We start from the raw sequence: 15,917 nt of genomic DNA on the forward strand, positions 1-15,917 counted from the left end.
CTGGTCAGATTGTTGAATAATGTGAACTGAAGACAACGACTTCCTAACCATCTTTCTGAAGCTAAAACATAGCTTTCAAGAATATGTAAAGCAGCTGCTACTAAGATTTCAAATTCCTAATGACTTTCATTATTATAATATGTTTAGTCTCAGGTGGTGTTGAGGAGGAGGAAGAGGATGGAAAGTAGCCTATTTTTTTTGTAGATTAAATAAGGTTTCTTGCACTTTTTCTGTGTTTGTGGTAAAGCCTGTGTTTCATTACAATTCTGCTGTGGAAATTATCTTTATAATGCTTACAGATTTTTTTTTTTTTTTTTTCCCCCTCTTAAGGAGGAGATGATGGTAAGTTGTCTTATTTTGCTTGACTTGCAGAAATGAAGTAAGCATTAAAGAGTTTTGGACATCTGATTTATTCACTTTATTGCTGTTGCACTAGAGGGCAGGAAAGTTATGTTTTTATGCAGATGATTGATCAGAAAGTGTTTTTATTGGGATAATTCTTTCATTCAGAGTAGGGGAAAGGAGTGGATAAGAACAAAATACAGTTCTGTTATTGGTTCTTATCCTTGTAACAGAGTATGTGTTGTGATAATGTTATTAGCGAGATAACTGGAGATACATAAATTAAAGGAATCTTGGGTCTCCTCCAGAGCCCTTTTGATAATGATATAAGATCCTTTAAAAGAAAAGGGACAGTTTTTTCTGTATTTTCTTGAATGTCCTTGATTTTGGGGAGGTGGGGAGAAAGTGGGGAGGAAAAGCATTTGGTCTGCCTACAGTGAGACAGACTTTAGGATTTTTCATTCAACTGAAAGTGCTCAGGCAAAAGATCTAAGCCTACAGGAAACCTTCAGACAGTAGCAGTCAAGGTAAAGGCTGTCAGGTGTAATTATACTCCTCCATCATGTCTTTCACCACTGGTGCATATGATCAGGCTTGTGCTTCCATACACTTCTCGATGTCCTGACGAGTAGCTTAGTCATGCTTATTCTTGTATTTCTCCTAATCTTACCTGTACAGATTTAAACTAACCTCAAAGTTCAGCCACTTCTGTGCCTATTCTCACTTTAATAGCTAAATTATTTATTTTTATCTCCAGATGGCAGCTAATGTTAGTACGCATAGTAATGTAAAGATACTGTAATGTTGAAAATTAATTCATTTAACTATATACTTTGTATTTACAGGAGAATCTTTCTACACATGGCTAGAAGGTAAAGGCTCTTGGATGGGTTAATATGATGTTAAATTTACTAGAAGAAACACTTAGGGTTTTTTTATCTCCCCAAATATTTTTCGTAATGTAGGCTTTTTAATAAATCATGCAGAACTTTTGAGTGTCACTCAAAGAATATTTTTTTCTTGAAGGTCTTTGGAAATCTTACTCACTTAGATGGTATACATCTTAAACCCTTCAGTGTTTCATCTTTTGTAAAGTTTTGAATTTGTGTTTGTGTTTTGTGTTTGAATTTTCTGCTCATCTTAGGCATTTAGTAGGGATTATTACTAACATAGCTAAGTGTTTTTATTTGAAAACAGCTTTAACTGACGTAACTATAATGTGTGTTCAGTAGGCAAAGCAATTTGGTTTTTATTCATATTTAAATAGAAATTATTATTAGAGGTAACAATCAAATCTCATTTTGGAGGTGTGCAGAAAAGTAAATAAGTTGAATGTACTTAATTTTAAACTTAGTTTGTTTTGCCTTTCATAAGCTTTTACTTGTCTAGTTGGAAATCTCTAACTGGTGCTGTTGTAGGAAAACACACAAATTCGCATGCCTTTTCTGTACATGGGGCCATATCTCTGCCTCACAGCTAGAGTTCATCATCAGTTCCTCCTACTTCTGTGTGGAGATTGGAGTGGCAGGGAAGTCACCTAAACATAACTTTGAGAAAGGATCAAACTTCTAAATTCCAGGTGTAGTCTCTGGGTCTAAGTGGTGTTATAAGTAATTTCTACATTTAAATTATATTTTGGCCACCCAATGCCATTGCGTTTCTGTTCACGCTGTAGAAGTCTGTATCCATCAAAGTCATATTTTTCAGTGTTTTGCTCTGTGCATTTAAATCTTCAGTGAATTTAAAGCTGGGAAGAAATATTTTTGCTGTTATCCAATGCCATAAGGTTTTCTGGGGTTTTTATGTTTTTCTGTCACTACTGTAATTCAGTTGTAGCTTTAATTCAGATTAGGATCAGTCACAGTATAGTTCTGGTTTCCAGACTGTCAAAATTCAAGACTATTTCAAATGTATTGCTCAAACAATGTAAGCATCTTACTTTTGTATGGCAATTTTATCTGTACTAATTGACCAGATACTTATTTGACTGTATTTACTAGAACACTAAAATACCAAGTAAGAAATGTCAAGCTTCATTCTTAGTACTTTATATAAAAAGTAAGAGATAAACTTTTCCTATGGTGGATATAAGGGCTTATTAACAATGCTGAAGTACTGTAATTGTAACTTGTGAAAGTTAGACTATGCCAACTTGAATCACTGAAATGTCAAGGTAAATTCATTTTAATACAGTATTTCCAGTATTTAGTTTGGGGTCTGTTTGTCTTTTTTCCTGGACAGGTCTTTGCCTTGAGAAAAGAGTGTTTTATAAACTCATTTCTGGACTTCATGCTAGCATCAACTTGCATCTGTGTGCAAATTATCTTCTTGAAGGTAATTTAAATCTAGATAAAATTGCTGAATTAAATGCTGCAATATCTGTAACATGTATTTGTTTTTTCTCTGAAAATTTTTGATGTATACTTAGTTGCTTTTTTAAAAAAATATGTGTGTTTTACTCCCCCTGCGCTTTCTTTTCCTCTATGTAGAAACCTGGGGGAAGCCTCGCTGGGGACCAAATGTGAAAGAGTTCACTCGCCGCTTCGACCCTGCTGAGACAAAAGGAGAAGGACCAAGGAGGCTCAAAAACTTGTATTTCTTATATTTGATAGAGCTGCGTGCTTTGTCAAAGGTTGCACCATACTTTGAGCGTTCAGTTGTTGACCTTTACACTGGAAATGGCCATGAGGATGCTGAATCTAAAGCTCTCTTATTAGATATCTTCAGGGATACAAAGTAAGGCATAGCTTTTTTTTAATCAATAGTTTTAAATTCTCAGTTATATTCAGAAGTGAGAATAGATGACTTCTTGATGGGATAGGACAAGAAGGAAAGTGGAATGAAGAAATAGAATTAAGTAACGGGTGAGAACAAGAGGAATTCGTGCATTTGATGGGAAGAGATGAGTATTTTTGAGGTTTGAATACACCAATCTTTAAAAAATGATAAACTCACCAAAAAAACCCCAAAAACCACAACACCCTGGGCTATTCCCTATTTGTTGCTTTTTCTGATTCTTCAGTGTAAGATGCACATGATTTAATTTGAAAAGGAAAATAGTATGTGTAGTCTTTTAACAGTCCAGTGAATAATCCAGCTTTTATCATAGACTTAACCTCTGAGCTTTTAGCCATCCCTGCTTCCTTCTGTTTACTCGGTAAGGTTCTTTAGTCCAGTTCCTTTGTTCACCTTCTCACTAATTTTTGTGATTGGTAACGTGCTGTTTGACTGCATTGCTGTCCCTAATCATGATCTTGCAAAGTATTTGAGATGTGGTCAGATAATGATCAACTGAAAGGCAAACATTAAGACAATTTCAGTGTATATTAGGAAGAAATCTTGATCAGTGGAAGTGAAGAAAATTCTCAACAAAACTGTAAATAACAGATTTCAAATTACAGTGATTGAAGAGTAAAACTGATACCATTCAGTAAATTTTTTAAGAGCTATTCTGCAAAGACTAGGAACTCTGAAAAGTATTTTACACGAAAGGCATCAGCTGCTTACCAAGCTTGATGTAACACTGTAGTTTATGCTAGCATTTGGTTTTTTTGCATTTTGTCTTCATTAGGTCCTTCCATATGCACTTTGATGAAAAGTCCATGTTTGCTGGAGATAAAAAAGGAGCCAAGTCATTAAAGGTAAAGCTATTTTTCTGAATGATGTCCAAAATATCCATTTTGGAATTAAGTTGTGTTATTTTAGAAAACCTCTCTACCTATCAGAAGCATACTGCTGAGAGTAAAAAAGGCAGGGATAAAAACTTAGAGTTGTATCTGAGGCCTCTTAATCTGCTTTCTAGTAAATGAGGACAAGAGTTGTCGTGAGCCAAGCAAGCTGAAACCTCTGGTTTTAGTGCCTTGGGTCTGCTATCAGGATTGTGGTGAGGTAAATGAGTTGAATTGGTATTGCCAGTAGACGCAATGGTGTTTTTTAAATAGAGTATCTGTTTCACATAAGTATCTGAAAAAAAAAGTGCTGTTTGCTTAAAAAGCCTTATATAATATGATGTAATATAATATTATACTTAACATTAGAAGAGCATAATTCCTAGACATGGGAACCTCATGCGAATGCCGTTACTGCCTAGCAACTTCCAGTGTTAACATACTGGTGTTCAGATTGGTATGCCCTACAATTCCACAGTTGGAGTGTGGCTCAGAAATAAAGGTCTGTTTTAATACTTAATAACACTTTTAATACTTATTTCAGTAGTAGTATGGAATTTCATCAGCATTAGAAAGGTGCCAGAAGTTAATCAGCCCAGCTAGTGTTTTTCTGATCTTAAATATTTAATTGAGATCATCTTAATTAGTTCAGTGCTGTGCTTGCTTCCACTCTGACTGAAGCTGCAAAGCAACAATCTACCCGTAGCTTTGGACAGGAAGTGTCTTTTGTGAAATGTAACTTATTTGTCTGTTTGTCAGAAAGGTAGGTTGGCTCAAAAGAGGTTTGAATAATGAAATCAAAATCGGGCAGGGACACAGGTACAGTGCTTATAACTCAGAACATTTTGGGAAAGTTGATAGAAACTCAGCATACAGAATCCAAGCTTTACCCTTCATGTCCTGTATTTTGGGGTTTTTTTGAGGAAGTAACTGTTGGCAGTGGCTTGGAAACAAGATTCTGGGTTTACATGGACCTTTGTTATGGCCTGACCACATAAGGTAGTGGTTTTGTTCAGATTTAGTAATAGAGAATTGATATTCTAGTGGTACTAGATTAGTTAACCTTCTGTTTTTGTGAAGCTAAGGGGTACTTTTAAGTTAACCTTTTTTTATTTTGTTTTTAACTAATAGGAAGAATTCAGATTGCATTTCAAGAACATATCCCGCATAATGGATTGTGTTGGATGTGACAAATGCAGGCTGTGGGGCAAACTGCAGGTACAGTTTATTTTACGTGTGTTTGTGGCGATAGGGGAGGTTAGAAAATAATCGTCTATTCCAGTTCAGCAGGACGCCTTTTACCCTGGCCTTCAGACTGCCCATGGTTGGTCTTTGAATCCCTTACCTATATATTAAAAATAGATATACGTTTAGTTCACTGTTAAACAATTCTAAAAAAAAAAAATTGTTAAAAAAAAAGGTTTGTTTAGTCAACAGCTGTTTAGTTTACTAAAAAGTATAGTTTGTGTTCTCTGAAAAAAATGTATTTAAAGCAGATGCTTCACGGCAAAGTCTTACTGGCACTCAATATCTTACCTGTATTCAGTGATCAGATGAGCCTTGTAGAATCACCTGTGGGAAGCCTTCTTGGAAGTACAGCACTTCCTTAATTGTTAGAAAATCCAGCGTGTGATTTAACTCCACAAATTGAGGCATAAGAAAAAGAAGTAATGCGTATTTTCACAACTTATGCAGAAGGCAGGAAATGAATGCAAAGGTGCACAGTAAATCTGAAAGTTGAAAAAAAATTTCAGTTTCTGGACACTTACTAGTTTTATTTTATTGAGAATACGATTTTAAACCTTAAGACTAATCTAAAGTCCAGACTGAGAATAGTTGTTACTTTGAGGTGCCTACTGTACTCTACTGCTATATAACATTAAGCTTATCAAAGTTCAGCTTTCAAAGAACTTTATAACATTAAACATTTGGTGGTCTCTGCTGAATTTGTGGAGTTCTGCCTACTCTGTCCTAGTTAATGCTTCTGATCTATTACTGTTTTTCCTTTCTCACACAAAATGAAATAGGGCCACATTTCCTGACCTACAAAATTCTCTTGCAGCCAGCCTCAACCACTTCTTATCAAAGTCCAGTGCTTGTTTCTGTAGCCCGATTAAAAGGGGAAATAAGAATAGCTTCTTACGTTCTATTTCTGTATAGAAACTAGGGGCTGAAACTGAAACTGCAATGTCTGCCACTGGGACTAGAGGTGGAAAAAACAGAAGTGTTGTGATACCTCATAATAAAACCGTTTGACTTCAGAGGGGGTGGGAAGAGGAAAATGGGAGTTCTGATCCAACAGCTCCTGCATCAGTGGGGCATCTGTAACATAAGAGGCAGGAGAGAGCTGGAAGGATTGTAACAGACATTTTCATATGCATCTGCTGTGGCTGAGGAGAAAAAAGATGAGAAAGAGATTAAAAACACAAGGATGAAGAGCAGGTATACCCGAGGAAACAAATGTTCCTAAATAAGTGACTGACCCTGGTACACAATTGATGGCATGCATTTGCCATTAGTGTTCTGGTTTGTGTGCAGTTATTTGGGCTGAGGGAGTGTCCATATATAAGAATTGGTGCTACAGTTTGCTTGGATTAGTAATTTTTAAACTTTTTTACAGTTTTCTGAGTGTTTGAAGGAGTGATCTTATTGATGTTAAAACACTGGACTTTTTTTGTAGACTCAAGGCTTAGGAACTGCTCTGAAGATCTTATTTTCTGAGAAAGAAATACAGAGCCTTCCTGAGAATAGCCCATCAAAAGGTTTTCAACTCACACGTCAAGAAATAGTTGCTCTTGTAAATGCCTTTGGAAGGTAAGTTTTTATCTTTTGTGTAGTAGAAAAACTGTAAAACTTCAGTGTCAACACTCAAGGTCTGTGGAAAGATGGTATTGTACACGTAGCTGTAGCTTTTTAAACACTGAATTACTATTAGTGACGTTGATAAGCCTAATGCCATCAAACTGAGTAAGTGGAGTGTTGATTATTAGTCTTAGTCTTCATTCTGGTTTGGATCTAATTATTCTCTTTATCTCAAATCTCATAAATTCCATCTGGATTTAAGTTTCTTAAACAGTCGTAAGCATCGGACTTTGAGTATGTCTCTTCCTTTTTTGAACACTGACTACAGCTCTTCTACACTTTGTATTTCTGATTTAAACATGTATGTAAAAAGCAGTGAAAAGGAAGAACAATACTTGGAGATTTTGACGCTGTCATTTAGCCCTTAGGCTTTTGGATTTTTGTGTATGACGTGACTTTTGTTAAAACTTTAGTTGTGGTTGATTAATTTTTTGAAAATTTACCCCATTCAAGTGATGAAATAAAACATTTTAACAGCTTTGAAAAATGTGTAGAACTTGCTTTGTTCATCATGCTAGTTCTTCAAGTCTTGAATATAACAATCTGTTCCTGTTTAAAAGAATGTAATAAACGTTATTACCTCTGATTAGAGATTTTTAGATGTTTAATGAAGTCAGGACAGTTAAACATTACATATAAATTTAATCCCTGTAATATATGATGTAAATATAATGGAGAGTCAAATAGTAGATCTTTTGAGGGAAAGTAGTATCTTAAGTGTTTTCATCTTTGGAAAAGTATTGTGTTCCAAAAAAAAAAAAAAACCCAACCAAAAAGCTGCCATGGAAGATGATGATTTGCACTTCTCTTTCGCACTTGCTTTACTAACACTTAAGGGGTTTTTGTTTTACAGGCTTTCCACAAGTATAAGAGAGTTGCAGAATTTTAAAGTTTTATTACAACAAACTAGGTAATGAAGGCCTTTGCACAACCCACTAGTGACGACCATTTACATGACTGCATTGAGCAGAAGAAACTGATCCTTACAGGACTCACATGAACTGATAAAAAAAAAATTGAATACCAACTTGAATATTTATGTTTAAACTAGATATGGTTATTAATTAGAAAAGATATTTATGAATGAAATATATAGTTTTTAAATGTGTAAATTATGCCGATCTGTTTATTTTTAAGTTCTCTGCTCACAGTTCTGTTGTACTGAAACTTCATAAATTTTCTTTATTTCCTTGTCTTTGAGACAGTTGTTTTATATGAAAACTTAAGTACCTCCACACTGACTTAGCCTGTTCTGTGAGAGGTGGTTCACCTCTCGCCTCTCCCCAGAACTGAGCTTCAGTATATTCTGAGGATTGAGTATGCCGATTCTGGCTGTCTGAAAGAAAACAAACAAACAAACAAAACCACAAAACAACAGAAAAGGAAATAAGGCTCTTGTTGAATTCTGACTTCTTACTGTAATAATGAAATTTACTTAAAAATAGGAAATCTACTGAGCAGAAAACTTTATTTCATACCGAGCTCTTTTGCATCGTGCTGATATCAGTGGTTTTTTTCCTTATGTGCTGCTTTTCAGAATTTCCTTTTTTCTTTACAATAACTACCTTGTCTCTGATGCAGCACAGTTGGAAGTGACTTTCCTGCAGCCCCTTGGCTCCCTGCATTTGCTTGGGGATGGGGGGCAGGGCAGGGGAAGACAGTTAGTGGAGTGCTGCTAGCTGAAAAGCCTCAGTCACTCAAACTTACATCTACCCCATTTTATTTTCTAGATTGTAATCACAAGTTCAGTTTCCAGAATTTGTCTTTTTAATGTCCAAAATGTTAAAATAGCACACTTCAATGTCTGAGCTGTGGAAATAGATTTGCTCTTTATGGGTTATGCTTTAGTGCTAAAGGTCAGTGCAAAAAGTAAGAATTTGTTTTTGTAGTCACTTTTAAAAAAAAGATGCTTTTTAAAATTCATAATCACACTGACATTTAATACTGCATACTCTTATCTATGCAATCCCTAACTGTATCTTCTTTAAAATGATATTCAGCATAAAAAAACGGGTATGTTAATAACATAACTTTCATAAAATAAGAAATTACTCATGTGTCATTGTCCACAGATGGCAGTGATAACTTACCATTGTCCAAAACAGAATTCAGAAACAGCACTACTGATTAGTAGCAACCAAATATTGGTTTAAATTTAAAATGAAGTAATAACTTTTTTTTTAAACCAGTATGTTTCAGAGTGAAGTTAGGAGTTACGAATGTAGGAAGTGCTGGTACAGTGTAGATACGTCTCCTTTTTTTAAAAATGAGTCTTCACAAAATAAAGTGCTCTTAAACATTTTTCACCCTACCAGATATTTAGTGACCTGTTTATATAATTGATTGTAACTGTATTGGCTTCCATAATGTCCTTTACAGCTGAGATTTTCTAAAAGCTGTAATATGCTCTGTGTCCTTTGTTTCCAGACTAGCCTCAAATATCTACCTGACTGGAAATGAGACAGACTACCTGCTGACACTTGCTATTATAAAAAATACTGTTTCTCAAGACAGTAAACCCTCTTGAGCCAAACTGGGATAAGCTAAATAAAAGAGAAAAAAAGAAAAAACCAAAAACCAACAACAAACAAAACCAAACAAACCACCCCTACAAAGTTTTGGTGATAGTTGCACAAATTGACAGTGAACTGGTGGTATCCAGTTGGAAGTTCCTGTTTAAGCCAGTAGATAATTTAACGTGGTGTTAGAAAAAGGTGATGCCAGTCTGGGGATGTTCTGTTCTTACCCAGCAGCTGCTCTTGTCTGTGGGCACCTGTCTCTGAGCAAGTCACCACAGGCTTCCTTTTTTCTAGTTAATGGAGAAGAGCAGGTGATTTCTAGGCGGATTCATCTGGCCTGTTCTGAGCTCTGTATTTGCACCCTAGGGTTTATTTTTCTCCATTAAATTGAAGTGGGAACCCAGGTAACTAGCTCAGATGTGAACAGCTGTGTTTGGTAACTGAGTTACGCCCCGAGTCCCTAACTCCTCTGAGTAATTGTATATATTGAAAGTGTGTTGTTTTCAGTTGGCCATTAACTCCTTACCTTTTGGATTGACCTGCAAGGGCTAGAACCTGTAGGCTCACTTCTATGAAGAATGCTGTATAGCTGGGATTTATCTGTATTGTTATATGTTATAGTGCCTAAAGCTTTAGGCAGAAAAGTTGTGTTGTCTGCGCTGCCCCAGGAAGGACCTGAGTCTGAGAATTGTTTCTTCCCTTTTTCCCCATGCTTTTTGGGGAAAGTGAATTGCTTCCAACCTTCTTCTGGGGATGCAACTTCCTATTTTTCTTTTTTTTTTTTCACCTGTGCCTGGCTAAAATCTACGGACACTGAAGTAGCATCACATACTAAGCATCACACACTCGCTCACGGGACAGGTGAGAGATTGCGGCGGCCTGCAGATCCTGGACACCTGCTCCTTGCAACACCCCTTGGCACAGCGCAGGCAAGGTTAATGCCGCTGGGTAAGGACATGAAGAGATGGGAAGCTTTTCTTTTTTTCCCCCTGTGTCATGAAAACACAGGAATGCAACTGAACAGCATATTCTGTGTATGGGAAAGTTCTGTTGCATTTGAAGGTACATCTCGTTTAGTGATCAAATGGGGAAGACGTTTCACTGTCACTGTAGAAATAGGAGATAAGATTTTTCCTGTCACAAATCTAAGTGAAACTACTTTCCCGTCGCCATCTTTTTTACTGTATTTGATGTACATTCTGTGACTATGCTGCCTATGAAGTTTTGCCATGTGAGTCGGATGACTTAGTTCTTTATATGTTAAATGAAATTTTAGAAATTTACAGATCCGTTTTTATACTGAAGAATAAGGTTAGTTACAGTGTCCATGACCTGTAAACTATTTTAAATTCCAGTTCCCTGTTGGAGATCAGCTTGTCAACATTTGTCTGTCATTCATTTCAGAGAAAAATTTCATGACACAATGATTGTAATCCCAGAGGTAGTGAGAAGACAAAGACAAAAATGATTTCTTTTTCCCAAGTCATGAAGACTTACGTGAAAGGGTGAAAAAAGCTTAGTGCAAACTGCATAGGTAAAATGTAGGGCACTGTTGCTGAACAACTTGCTCTTCAGTGCCTGAGGAGGAAGGTGAGAATATAGATTTAAAACGGTGAGAGAGAGAGAGAGACTTGTGCAAGCCGGAATAACAAAAGTGTTTTCCTACTTCAGCTGATGATTCGTGCTGTCTGTCATTGTACGTGCATGAAATACACTGGGCCACACTTTCCTGAGTTGTGTTTTGATGGTCAGGTTGCCTTTATCTGACCTGGCTTTGTGCTCTTCTGGGAAATTATGTGTAATATGTTGTAAATAATCTAAATGCTTATGTTTATAAAGTAGCAGTCAGCAATTCATCACTTTACAATTCCTCCGTATAGCTAGCCTATGAAAATGTAATATTTATTAAAATCAGAATCAATGTTGGAACTGCTTACTGGGATCTAAACATTTCTGAATCTTTGCTATGTTTGAATCTATAAAATGCAAATTAAAGTATTTTCTGCTACAACTTCTTTATGTCAATGTAATTTTTGGGGTTTTATTTGAAAATTTGTTTACTTTTCAACTACACTTGGTAGAAATTATATAATTTAAATAATTAATATGTGAGTCATTGAAGATGATGAGCAGGCTTTTATTTTCACTTTAATTCCATCCAAAAGATGAATGTAACATACATACCTGTTGCTGTTTGCAGTGCATTGCAGTGTGTCAGCACATCAGAAATGTGTGTGGCAGAATTACAGTATGTTTCTGTATGAATATGGCCAAATTTAGCCACTGTGTAAGTGCAATTGTTTTAAGAGGCAAAAAGGCTTATTTCAAAATGAAGTTGGGTCTGTTCTGTCCCTTTCTCAGAATAGCTTATAAAATCAATTTTGTAAATACTTTCTCTGTTTGTTTACCCAGTGGGGCTCTTTGTGTGAAAGAAGATTCCCCCTACAGGGTTTCTGCAGCTTTCTGTTTCATTCCGTGTATACATTTTAAACAAATTATCTTACTAAAAATTTGGCTATCAGTATGCACATATTTCACCCCCAGTTTAGGTGGGTAAGTACCTGTTACACAGGTGATGATGATAATAATAGTGATATAATTTAAATTTCTTACCTTTCACAATGTGGTTTAAATCCCCTGCGTTCAAGAGTATTTAATTTGTTACTATGGTTATAGTCACTTGGAATTCCACTTTTTGCATGCATACTGTGGCATAGGGATTAAGCTTGTTTTAAGCACAGAATTCTTACAATTAAATTTTTCCTGTGCAGATAGATCTACTGTGAAGAAAATGTAATTCCTGCAGACTTTTCTTGCACTAGGTCTTAAGGCAGTTTTGTACAAACATGTTTGTAGAACTCCAAAGGGTTTAATAAAATTTCTGTTCTCCCAACCCTGTGGCACCTTTTTTTATGCTCTGACTGATAGTTTACTTGGCTTCTTCAATGAACATTGAGGAAGAAGTGAAGAAACTAATGGAAGCTCTGAAGGGCAAACAGTTGGCCAGAGTGCTTCTGCCAGAGGCAAGGCTCGTGCTCGGATTTTACAACCAAGGCCCCAACAATCAAAGACGTGGTGGAAGACTTGGCCTGTGAGCGTGGCACTACTGCGCTTTTGGCTTCCAAGCAGCCTGATCAGATCTACTCTCCATTCCATATCCTCTGCAAAATGTTACATGAGAATCCTCTACTTGTACTTCCTGAAGTCAAATAGGAGGAAAACATCAAGCCTGTCCACCATCTGGGGATCCTGTAGTACACCTCAAAACAAACTACTTCTATGGAAGTAAAGATTACTGTAAGAAATACGTTTTTCTCCTAGGGAAATGTGGATTGAATTACAGTATTTGTTTCATGGGGGGAAGGAGAAAGAGATGCTGGGGGTGTGGAGTTCTTCACAACAGAGCCTACCCCTCAGTATTGGGCACAATAAAAAGACCTGCAGTAGAGTTAAGGTTTCTGCTCGCCCTTAGAATTAGTATCAATTCTTTTTTAGGCTTGCTATATGTACAAATGTCACACACTGGTGTGGTATTTACCCACCATTTCCACCACAACCCACCACACTTATCCCTGAACATACAAAGCTGAAGCCTGGCTTGGCTGACTTTCTGCTCCTTATGCAGAATTTATCCTCTAGGTCCACTGGAGGTTCTTCAGCTTTATGTATTCCTGGCTCCTGTTCTATTCCCAGATGGCACTTCCTAGGTTTTTAATAAATAAGTGCTGTTCTACGTGTCCATCTTCCTCACTCGGTCTTTGACTTACTCTTCTCTGTAACATACCTAGCACTGACTGACAGAGGTGATCACACAACTTTCCAATTTTTCAAACTTAAAAACTTTCAGTCTGTTTTGCCCTTTACAGTGCTCCAGCCATCTCTACTGTTCTGAGCCCATCCCTATGGTTGTCAAGAGGATACAGTTTTCTTACTTAGAAGGATGCAGTGTGTTTTGAGACCGTAACTAGATTATAGATGACTTTTAGCCTCCAGCCATCTTACCACATTGAGTAAGCAGTGATGACCCAAAGAGTAAATTGTGCTCCGAGAATGTAGCAGTAACCTGGAAAGACAGTATTTAATCGGGTTGATATTCTTCCCTTACAGGCTTTTATGTGCACGTAAGAATCGCTACTGTCATGCGTTTGAACAACCCATTCATGTGTTTACAGTATATTCATCATAATCATGTATTTCTAACCTAATACACAGTGTAAAAATAAAAATACTTAGAAAATAATTATGCCATTTTACTTCATGAAATTTGCTCTTTTAAAATGAGCATAAAATGATTAAATTATACCCTCTAACAACTCTATTCAAAGCCAAAAATACCATGGCTTAGAACAAGGTATTAATTAGAACAGTCTTCAAAGTTTAAATCATTAGCTTATACTTCTCCTTGAACTATGAAAAGCTCATGGCAAAGACAAGTTCTTCATTTATCTGTGCATAGGAACACTTCTAAAAACCAAAATGTGAAGAAAAATTGCTAAGCTTTGTTTTTCAGAACATTTGTTTTAATATTGGAATGTCCTAGAACGCTGTAGTTGATTGAAGTTATATAGGGCTGGGCCGCTCTGTGTCCAGTGCTGGATCTTGTTGGAGGGATCCTATGTAAGCCGTGAAGCTGCTGTTCTGATGGCCCCAGTCGTAGTAGTCTGGAGAGAAACTTAAAAGGAAAACAGAAGAATTAGTGATTGGCAGGTTGGTTCTGTAGATACCTGGTTAGTGAATGTGAGCAAAATGCAGTCGCATAGAGGTAGTTCCCATGCTGAAGTGCAAAAATAAAACCCCAACCAGGGGTTCAGGGAGCTATTTATTTTTCTGATTTGCTGCCAGCTATTTTGGCCCAAGTGTTCTCAACTCGTTATGTGTTTCCCGATTCTTCTAGTTCACTAAAGACTCTCCCCATTCTGATTTGCTGTTCAGAAGGTGTTTGAAAACCCGAGAAGTGGTGCTTCTAATCCCTGCCCTGTCCTGCCGCTGCAGGGGCCTGTGGGGGACGGACCCAAACCCCCCATGTCAGGTGCCGGGGTGCGGCACGTGGTCAGCGGCGCTGGCACATGGCTGCTCCCCCACGAGCACCGCGAGGCGACGCAGGTGGCTGGTTTGGTTCCCCCTGGGAACTGCCTCTGCGTTACCAGTGCGGCTGGTTCCCTCCTGCCTCTGCAGGGAAGGGAGGGTGCCCCTAGGTCGAGGCTGGATGCCAGCCTGGCGCACACCACTTCCAGCATCCTCAGAGGGTTTAGTTAATATGTGGGAAAAGCTAACGCCGGGGTAAGATGATTGAGAACTGTAAGTTGTGAATATCCACCTTCGCTGAGTCATGGTTTGGGCTCAGAGACGGTGACACAGTCTTAGCTAAGTGAGTGACAAGAACTAGCTCTGGGTATGTTGGCTATGATTAGCAAGTTAGCCTTCATTTTAGGCTGACTGAGTATGCTAATTGCTACTAACTTAGTGTAGATACAGGAACAGCAAATGAGTAATGCAGGACTGAGCCTCCTTTGAGGGCAGGATGATGTCCTGGCAGTGCCTTTCCTTCTCTGAACTGGGTGCTCTCATTCTTGCTGGGAACTGCTCCTTCCTGGAAGAGAATCCTTACCTAAAGCTCACAGTTACACAGAGAAAACAGCTTTTTTTGTGTCAGCTCTGGGTTGTGCGGGATTTCAGCAGTTAGGTGGATTCACATAAGCTGTCAGTAAGTGGGAAAGCAAACGCCCCCTTTGTTTCAGGTAAATCCCGAGACGTTTAGTCACGTTACAGGGCAACCAAAGTTGAGAAGCTTCTCACCACCACCATTGCTGCCTGCGCTGTCAAACTTTTCCCTGCTCTCCTGGAAGGCAGGGAGACAGCTGGTGTTCTAGGCTGCCTTGCTCACACACTCCAACTAGTAAGTGGCCCTTCTTCAGCCACTCTTGGAAGAAACAGAGGGTAAAACATGCAACTCAAAGATCTGACCTGAGTTTTTCAAACAGCAGCATACTGTCACAATTCTTACATTATGTAACTGTTTTCATTCTGGTGTCCTTAATGTCTCTGTGGGGCCCATGGATGCCTACAATCACCCAGTGCTGCCTTTCCACTCCAGCTTCCCCCTTTGCTTCCCCTCAGTCCCTGGAATTTATGCAACAACTGGAGCTAGACAATTTACATTAAGTGTTCTGCAGTGTGTGAGAGCTCTTCCTCCTCCAGTTTCCGTTACGGGAAGCAAGTGGTTCCCTCTTGCATCTCTCACCTGCCCTGTGCTCCCTGTGGTGCAATATTCCACGCGAGATCGTCATCACTGTCGTATCTGCGAGGGTTGTCAAAGAAATAAGATCTGGGACTGAAGCCATGGCTTGGGACCATTCCTGCGTTGGCCTGAGGGAAGGGAAACCTCAGTCAGTACTTGCAACAGATAAGTAAACTGCTTGGTGCCTGACTTCTAAAAGAAGTCACTGCAGACTTACCTCCTGGCTTCCAAAATAAAAGAGGCAATTTTGCATTTGCTGTAGACAATATAAATATTTTTGCATTTTCT

General features: G+C 37.9%; 2 protein-coding genes across 3 annotated transcripts in view; one reads left to right on the forward strand and one right to left on the reverse strand.

The window, feature by feature from the left end:
* ERO1B (endoplasmic reticulum oxidoreductase 1 beta) overlaps positions 1 to 11,402 on the forward strand; it is a 32,325-nt gene extending 20,923 nt beyond the window's left edge. The window contains exons 9-16 of one of the 2 annotated variants that reach the window (XM_074818408.1): positions 331 to 342; positions 1,188 to 1,214; positions 2,584 to 2,676; positions 2,832 to 3,078; positions 3,914 to 3,983; positions 5,142 to 5,228; positions 6,691 to 6,824; positions 7,726 to 11,402. In XM_074818408.1, coding sequence (XP_074674509.1) covers positions 331 to 342; positions 1,188 to 1,214; positions 2,584 to 2,676; positions 2,832 to 3,078; positions 3,914 to 3,983; positions 5,142 to 5,228; positions 6,691 to 6,824; positions 7,726 to 7,786 — 731 coding nt within the window. In that variant the 3' untranslated portion in view covers positions 7,787 to 11,402. The remainder of the gene's footprint in view (positions 1 to 330; positions 343 to 1,187; positions 1,215 to 2,583; positions 2,677 to 2,831; positions 3,079 to 3,913; positions 3,984 to 5,141; positions 5,229 to 6,690; positions 6,825 to 7,725) is intronic. The other variant, XM_074818409.1, reaches the window with a different exon arrangement.
* A 105-nt stretch (positions 11,403 to 11,507) lies between these two features.
* Positions 11,508 to 15,917, reverse strand: part of GPR137B (G protein-coupled receptor 137B) — a 35,276-nt gene continuing 30,866 nt past the window's right edge. Inside the window, exons 7-8 of the mRNA XM_074818410.1 lie at positions 15,633 to 15,757; positions 11,508 to 14,063 (exon numbers count right to left, since the gene is read on the reverse strand). Of these exons, the coding sequence (XP_074674511.1) occupies positions 13,952 to 14,063; positions 15,633 to 15,757 (237 nt within the window). The 3' untranslated portion in view covers positions 11,508 to 13,951. The remainder of the gene's footprint in view (positions 14,064 to 15,632; positions 15,758 to 15,917) is intronic.

The sequence above is a fragment of the Strix aluco genome, chromosome 3, assembly GCF_031877795.1.
Source record: "Strix aluco isolate bStrAlu1 chromosome 3, bStrAlu1.hap1, whole genome shotgun sequence".
NCBI lineage: Eukaryota > Metazoa > Chordata > Aves > Strigiformes > Strigidae > Strix > Strix aluco.